At 52.8% G+C, this 7,754-nt stretch overlaps 1 protein-coding gene across 3 annotated transcripts in view; it reads left to right on the forward strand.

Moving 5' to 3' along the window:
- The first annotated feature begins 7,535 nt into the window (after positions 1-7,535).
- AIFM3 (apoptosis-inducing factor, mitochondrion-associated, 3) overlaps positions 7,536-7,754 on the forward strand; it is a 38,210-nt gene continuing 37,991 nt past the window's right edge. For 2 of the 3 annotated variants that reach the window (XM_009893319.1, XM_009893321.1), the window contains exon 1: positions 7,536-7,566. In XM_009893319.1, the coding sequence (XP_009891621.1) occupies positions 7,536-7,566 (31 nt within the window). Of the gene's footprint in view, positions 7,576-7,754 lie in introns of all 3 variants that reach the window. The other variant, XM_009893320.1, reaches the window with a different exon arrangement.

The raw sequence follows: 7,754 nt of genomic DNA on the forward strand, positions 1-7,754 counted from the left end.
AATGCTGAGTTCTTCAAATGGTAATGACATAACTGTGAGTCCAAAAATCATCTGCAGTAACTGATAATGCTTCCGAAGGACAAAGTTCTTCAGGCAGAAATAGGCATATGTTTGCAGACGGCAGAACTGAGATACAATAAAAAGAAATATGTATTTTATGCAAGGGCAGTTAAAAAACAGCAGCTCCTGTTGAGTGTGGAGCTGTAGGACATTGCCTTAGAAGACCTGTGCTACAAATGACTGAAAACTAGAAAAACAAAGCTACCACAGGGAAGAGAGGTGGAGAGGTCATGGACACAGCTGGACTCCTGGTCCTGCCGGGAACCGCTGCCCAGAACTGGCCCCGAGGAGCCCTGGCAAGGGGCCGTGCTCGGTGCTGCAGAGGAAGGCGAAAACCCCCCGGGGACCCGTGCCAATCTGCCCGGGGGAAAAAATTCCTTCCTGACCCCAAAAGTGGCGATCGGCTGTTCCCTGAGCACGCGAGCGAGACCTTTTGCCCGGCCCGCGGGGCTGCCGTGGCTCCAGGGGACACCAGCACTGCCCAGCCCCTTCCCTCCTTCCACTGGGGGCACCTCAGGGGCTTCCAAGTGTGGCAAAATACTCCAGAAGTGATAGGTCTGGTAGTAAAGATGTCATTCTCTGTCCCTGCAGGACACCATTGGGTCCTCCAAAGGGTAGAGAGAGCATCTTTGAACATCTCCACTTCCCATTTCTAATGGATGCTGCATCTGGCAATGGAAGAAGTGTGGATGGGGAGCTCTGGGGTGGTGTCCAACTGCCGAGAATGGATTTTATTGTTCTTTGTAGACCATTGAGTCTCAGCCTTTTCCACTCATACCCATCTGAAAAGGTCTGGTAGCCTTGGGGGCCCCCAGGTGTTAGTGTGTCTTCTCATATCATGAATGGCATTGGGTCCATTCTCCAAAGCTTAAAGAAGGATTAAGGTTAGATCAAGGTTGGTATCTCGCCTTGCTCAGAGCCGGAGTTGGATCAGATGACCACCAGAGACTTCTTCCAGCCTAAATTCTTCCGTGATCCGGTGGCTACACAATAGCTCTTCAGTGCAGTGCTCACGTGTGGGATTCAGCCTGTTGCCTGTGATTGCCCGTGATGCCTGGTATTAACGGCTGCGGGACCTCCTGCTGCGGGCGCGTGAGGCTACCATCAGCCTCTCAACCTCTCCCAAATGTCTTGGTGCCCTTGGGGTGAATGCTGGACATGCAGTGTATACAGTGAGGAGGAGACCTTTGAATGGCAGAGGAATGACACAGAGTTGCCTGGGCAGAAGTTGCAGAGCAAGAGGTGCCACCCAGATGGGAGATGAAGGCCAGCGTGATCATGACCACAATTGCACTGGGGCTGCCATGTTGCCCTCCCTGCGTTAAAAGCTGCTGAGTGGTGTCATGTCTCTTTGGTAGGCCCTTTATCCCAACTCTTCTTGGGAAACAGGCATCCCAGGGGCCTATTCTGCCTGCCTTCTCCATTGTGGTTTTCTTCACTCCTCTAAACTATGAAGTTCTTCCCCGACCTTGGGGAAACTTTCTCCCTCATCCTGAGGGAATGGCTTCCTTAGGAGGTATCTCTTGCTGATCTCTGCTTTGAGATCCTGGTGTGTGTACTAGAAAAGATCTTCCTCATCCTCACTCATGTGGACCTTGTGTTTCCATGAACATGCAGCCTTTTTCTTCCAGGCTAGGTGTCAATGAAGAGACAGAAGTCATCTCCTTGGGAACAGAGCAGGTCCCAGATGTCCCACTTGGTGACTGTGAATTCCAGTGGCTCCTCAGAAACCTGCTCAAAGATCTTCCAGGCACCCTCCCAGGTTTCCCCACGGGGGTCCCCCAAGGTTTCCTCTGGAGCTTCCTGCAAGAGCACTGCAAGTTCAGCTGTGGTGGAGGTTTGTATGGAGAGGACAAGCCTGCTGTTCCCTGCCAGCACACAGGCCTGGGAGCCTGGTTTGCTGGACCCGTGGCAGTGATCGTGCAGGCATTTCCAGCTGTGGGAGGGAGCAAGTCCAGGCAGTGGTGCCTGGCGAACCTGTCCCCAAGCAGAAATCAAGAGAGCAGGAAGGCTGGCTGGGCACAAGATCCTGAACTGCCCGGGAGACTGGAGGTTGGCTGCTGGTGGTGGCAGGATGCTCCAGTTGTTGGCTGGTTACCTTGGACTGCTGGTCATATTCTTGAGCCCTGGGAACCTGAGCTGTGTCCCCAGCAGCCCCAGGGCTGGCTTGAGTCTGGCCCAAGAGAAGGATATGGCAGTGGAGGAGGTACAGCTGTGGGAGGACCAGAGGCTGTGCCCTGCAAAGCCTTGAGGATCTGGGATTGTAAGACCCAGAGGTCGAGATGTTTCTTGTTCTGGTAGCCACAACCAGGATCTTCAGGAGTTGGCAGCTGCTCCAGCATCTTTGGCTTCTCTATCCTCAGGCCCTGTGGGCCCGTGGTCCAGCCCCAGTGCAGATTCTCTTCTTGGGGAGCAAGTGGTGGGTCAGCACCACAGCTCCTGCCTTCTCTGGCCTTGCACCCATCAGCCCCTTGTGTGAGGGCATCACATCAGTCATCTTCTTGCCGACACTGGGAGCCCCCACATCACTGAGGAGAGGAGATGGGAGAAGATGCAGGGAGGGGAGGCAAGATGTGGGGCCAGGGCTTGAGAGGGGTGGGGAGGGGATGGAGCTGACCTGGGGAGGTGGCAGGACCCCCCCCTCTCAAGAGAGTCTGGCGGAGGGGGGGACAGCAATGGGCCAGGGGTGGGGACTAGTGCTGGGGAAGTTGGAAGTGGAGGACAAGCAGCCCTCTCTCCCTCCTTCTCCCTCTGGTGGCTCCCAGGGTTGGCTTGGCCAGGGCCACCAGGCAAGGGCCAACTCGAGTCAGAATGACGTCCCTAAAAAGGTGAGGGTGCAGCCAGAAGCTCAGTGAGGGGGTCTGGAGGAGCCAGGAGCGGCCAGAGGGGCAGCTGGTGTCCACATGCACCAGGGCCCCCTTCCACAGCAGGTGAATTATGGCTGAGGGGATGCCGTGAACAGTGTCATGAGTGTGTCTGTGCTCAGTGCTCCACGTGGAGAGGGCTCCAGCTGGCCCCCCCAGTTGGAGCTAGCTTGGATTGCAGACTGGTATGTCTGGGAGATGCTGGTGTCGCTGGGCATGGCTCAGTGTCAGACCTGCCAGATGTCTAGGCAGGCAATCCAGAATTATTCACAGCAGCAGAACAGATGCTGGCTGTGAAATGCTGCAGCTGGATAGGATGGACCTTGGTGGCCAGGTGATAAGATGACACTGTTTCAATAAACACAAACTAATGCTCAAGAGAAAAATCCTAATTATACCTACAACGTACTATATACTTATATTAGCACTTGGAAAGGATTTTGGAGTCACAGCAGAGGTTTCAATTACAAGAGGAGCCTGGGGCTCAGCAGCGAGTGGAGAGGTAAACACAGCGCTAATAATAGCGCTGTCAGCACTGCGCGTCTCTCAAAAATGGTGCAAACTCTGGATCCTGATCTGGGCACGGGCTGCCTGAACCTGGCAGGGAAGGTGGGCTGAGGTGTCACTGTTCTTTCCTACTCGTGGCACATCAGTGCTGTTGGCCGCTGTCAGAGAGGTGGACGTCTGGGCTGAGCTGCATGGTCCTTCTGGTTTTATGTCCCGTCCCTGCAGTGAACACTTGGTGCTGCAATATAGCAGGTTTACTGCCGTGCAGCGGCAGTGCTTGGGGTCGGTAGCGCTGGATTGTTTTCTACATTTCTGCCGTTGGGTTATATGACAGGCTGAGAGAGTTGGGGGTGTTCAGCCTGGAGAAGAGGAGGCTCCAGGGAGACCTTACAGCAGCTTTCCGGTATCTGAAGGGCACCACAAGAAGGCTGGGGAGGGACTTTTCACAAGGGCATGTAGCGATAGGACAATGGGGAATGGCTTCAAACTGAAAGAGGGGAGATTTAGGTAAGATATTAAGAAGAAATTCTTGACTGTGCGGGCGGTGAGCCCCTGGGGCAGGTTGCCCCAAGAAGCTGTGGCTGCCCCATCCCTGGAGGTGTTCAAGGCCAGGTTGGACGGGGCTTGGAGCAACCTGGGCTGGTGGGAGGTGTCCCTGCCCAGGGCAGGGGGTTGGGACTAGATGATCTATAAGGTCCCTTCCAACCTAAACCGTTCTATGACACTCTGTGACTCTTATTTTCCATGTTTCTTCTGTTTGGGAGCAGGGTGGTTTCTCTGGTGGCACGCTGTCCGGCAGTGTGTGACGCTGGAGTCCTGTTTTGCAGACAGCCTGTTGCAGGGCCGATTCCCCATAAACACTGGAGTTTTTAGAGATGGGGCAGAATGCTCCTCAGCACCACAACAGCTGCCTCATATTTTGATAGCCCACTCCTTGCTGCCCTCATCGAGCAGATGCTGGAGGTGTTCCTGTACAGCTGTGAAGCACAGAGCGTTGTTTTGTTGAGGGAACAGATTATGAGCTGGTTTACTGAGGTAAGGCCATCAGCTGTCTGACCTTGTATAGGTCAGTGTATTACCCTTCAAGACCTAGCAAGGTTTTCCAGGTGATCCTGGGTTCAGTTACATCATGTTGTATATAAGCTTATTCCCTTTCCTAACAGAGAGGAGATTTTGGCCATGATTCCTGCAGGATCCAGCTTCGGATAGGTACCTCTGGATGCTGCTAGCGGTGATGTGATCCCATTGTGTCTCATGAGTCCATCTGACGGGGCAGGCTGGTGCCTTTCTGCAACCAGCTGGGTCTCAGGAGACTTTCTGAAACATCTCTATGTGCTTGCTGGGACTGAGGCTATGGGCAACCAGACAGCTTCTCCTCCGGCAGTGTCAGCTGAAGTCCCACCAAGAACTATTTTGCTTTTGCCTGGTTAACTCCAGGAGTGGAGGAGGGGCACCCAGAAACATGCGCTGTGCTCTGCTCTGGGCTGCTCTGAGAGGTTGTGGGTGGCTCAGACAGCCGGATCGAAGTGCCCAGGGGGACCATCAGTGGGGAAACTGGGAGATGTGAAGTGGGCCTGAGGGGATGGCTTCAGATTGCCATCTTTAAGGTCTAAACAAAGCAAAGACATCTCAGACAAATGGCGATACTCAGGGACGGGAGTATCCCTGACATCCCCCGCCAAAGTCCCTGGTAAAACCAGCCAGACCAGCTGGAAACCAGCCCCATGGCCATCAGACTGCACATCAGCATCTTGGAGGGGTTGGAGAAGATCGAGCCATTCTCTGGTGAGGCACACTGGGGAGTCACCCTTCTGCCATCCACCCCACCGCCTGCCTGGGTGGTTGGGGGTCCCCGCTGTGCGCAGCATCCTGAGGGATTGCTCCGATGCTGCCTGGAGCGTCACCCCATCCTGCCGGCACAGCGTCCATGTTCTGCTGCAGGAAACCCACCGCAGGCGGCTGCTCCGGGTTAGCAGCGGGTTTGGTTTGCTCATGAGTCGACTGTGGGAATCGGCTATCACAGACCTCGGAGCGGGCTGGTTGCCTTCCAGAAGAAAGCCCAGCCTCTGTGTAGGTGACAGTCTCCTCGTTTCAGCTTTCTCTTCGCTCTCCCTTGCATGCCTCAGGTTGTCTCATTGGCACCTTCTGCTCACAGCGGCATCTCATTTTGCTTTAAACTCACTCAGGTGCAGTTTTACTTTCCCTTCTGGTGTGATGCTGAGGATGTCCTGGATGTCCCCCCCCAGCTCATTCCCTGTCACCTGCTCCTCTTTGGCACTCACCTCCCACCTCCTTTTGTTGCCAGCCATGGTGTTTTATTATATGTTTTACACTAAATTATTGTTCTGTATCACTGATACATCAATGGCTTGAGACTGTTTCTCTGATACAAAGCCATTTTGCCATTCTTCCTGCCAGTTTTGGCAAAGGGACATACAGCAGTGTGACTTCTCCGCTGCGTTTTCCCCTGTCGCTCCCAAATCTTCCTCTGCATTTCTGCACCTTCTTACATGGCATTTTTTTTTTTTTTTTGCATTTGCTCTTGCATAAATATTGGCGTGCTGTTTTCCTTGGATGCTCTTGCCCATGCGAGAAGAGCTTTTGGCTCTTCCCTGCTCCGTTTATTGTTCCCCCTTTGCAAATGAGCCTGTTTGGTGGCTCCACACGCATCTGGTCTCTCTTTGTAGTCTGCAGGCCAGCTTGTGTGGGGTTTTTTTTGTCTTGTTAATAGTCCGTCCCAAACTGGTACCCCTCAGTGCCCCGTTATCAAATGGCACATGTCCGCTTTGCACCAGCCTCTTGTTCCTCTATAGCCTGCATTACTTACTCAACATGCTTCAGGCTTTGAAGGTGCTCCTGCAACGCACCTGGGACTCGGTGGAGGTCATGCCATGCACGGCAGAAGGGGAGTTTGAAGGTGTGCGGGGAGGAGTGTGCGTGTTTTGGAGGGATATAGCTGAAAACAGAGGGATACATCCAGATGTTTCGAGTTTGTGCTTAAGTAAAGGGGAGAAATTGCAGTGCTGGCGCCTGTCTCCTGGCACTTCTGTATTTTCTTCTCATCAGAAGGGTCTTGAGGCACTTTCTAAGCTGCCAAAAAGCCCACTTTGCCTGCGTTAAAATATCCTTTGGAAGCAGTTTTAACTTCCTGTATAGATCAGAAGGCTTTGTGAAAAATATAAGGTAAAACCATAGTAAATCAGTTCAAGTCCAGGTGTGAATGAATAAAATTAATTAAATGTTCTATTTTATTGCCAGTTGTGTTGTATGAATCTTTGCTGTTTTCAGTCAAGTAATATAACTGAAAATGTTTATCCCAAATCTTAGTTTGTACCAAATCTGAGTGCGCTATTGGTCAAAGCTAATGAGACAAACACAACTTGAAGTGGACTGTTTGCCTGTCCCACTTAAACGTAAAAAAAATCTTGTCTTAATAGTATAAAAAATGGGGGTTTGGCACAAAATGGCGCGATAGTGAAAACCCTTTCTCAGATAAATAGTTGTTCCAAAGCAAATGGGATTTCTGCGGGAACGAGCATTACTGGAAAGCGGGAACTTGCAGGACTGGGCAAAAAAGTAGATTTCTTTTTCCCATCACCTAATAGTAAAACAGAAAAAAACCTGACTGAAATGTATTTATGGTTTAATCATTGTATTTGGGCTGTGACCTATGTGCTTAGAGATTTAATTCCCAAAGGCAGGGCTTTGGAAAGTTATTAAAGTCTAAGCATAAATGATACTGGGGGTTTTGTCATTTTAAACTTTGAAAAGGTGATTGAAGTTATAAACTTCATAACTGAATTTACCGGTGACTCCCAGCGCGATGACACCCGTCGTGTTTTCCCCTTGTCACTTGGGTCACCGGGGCTGTCACCCCTTGAGCTCCTGCCTGCAGCTGCCCGATGGCTTCCCTTCCCCTCCCTGCGGCACTCGCCTTCCCCGACCGGTACCGCTTCTCACGGAGCTTTTCTACCCGACGCAGGTTGTGAACAGCGCCTGGAGCCCGGGACGGCGCGAGCAATCGGTTTATCATGCGAGGATGTGCCCGTGCCCTCCCTGCCCTGCCCGCCATCCCCGTCCCCGCTGCCTGTCCCGGCCGACGCCATGGGAGGATGCTTCTCCAAGCCCAAACCAGGTGACTGCCCTCCGGCGCCAAGCCCCCGTGGCACCATGCCCCCATCCTGCCGGCCCCGTGGGGAGAAGTAGGTCAGCGGTCGCGGACACTGGTTGAGGGAATGTTAATTCTCAGCTCCCGCAGGGAGGATTACCGGCCTGTTAATCCCCCCAAATTCCTCGGCGCTTGGGCTCCAGGCAGGGGGCTGC

Source organism: Charadrius vociferus, unplaced genomic scaffold (assembly GCF_000708025.1).
Source record: "Charadrius vociferus isolate BGI_N301 unplaced genomic scaffold, ASM70802v2 scaffold579, whole genome shotgun sequence".
Lineage (NCBI taxonomy): Eukaryota > Metazoa > Chordata > Aves > Charadriiformes > Charadriidae > Charadrius > Charadrius vociferus.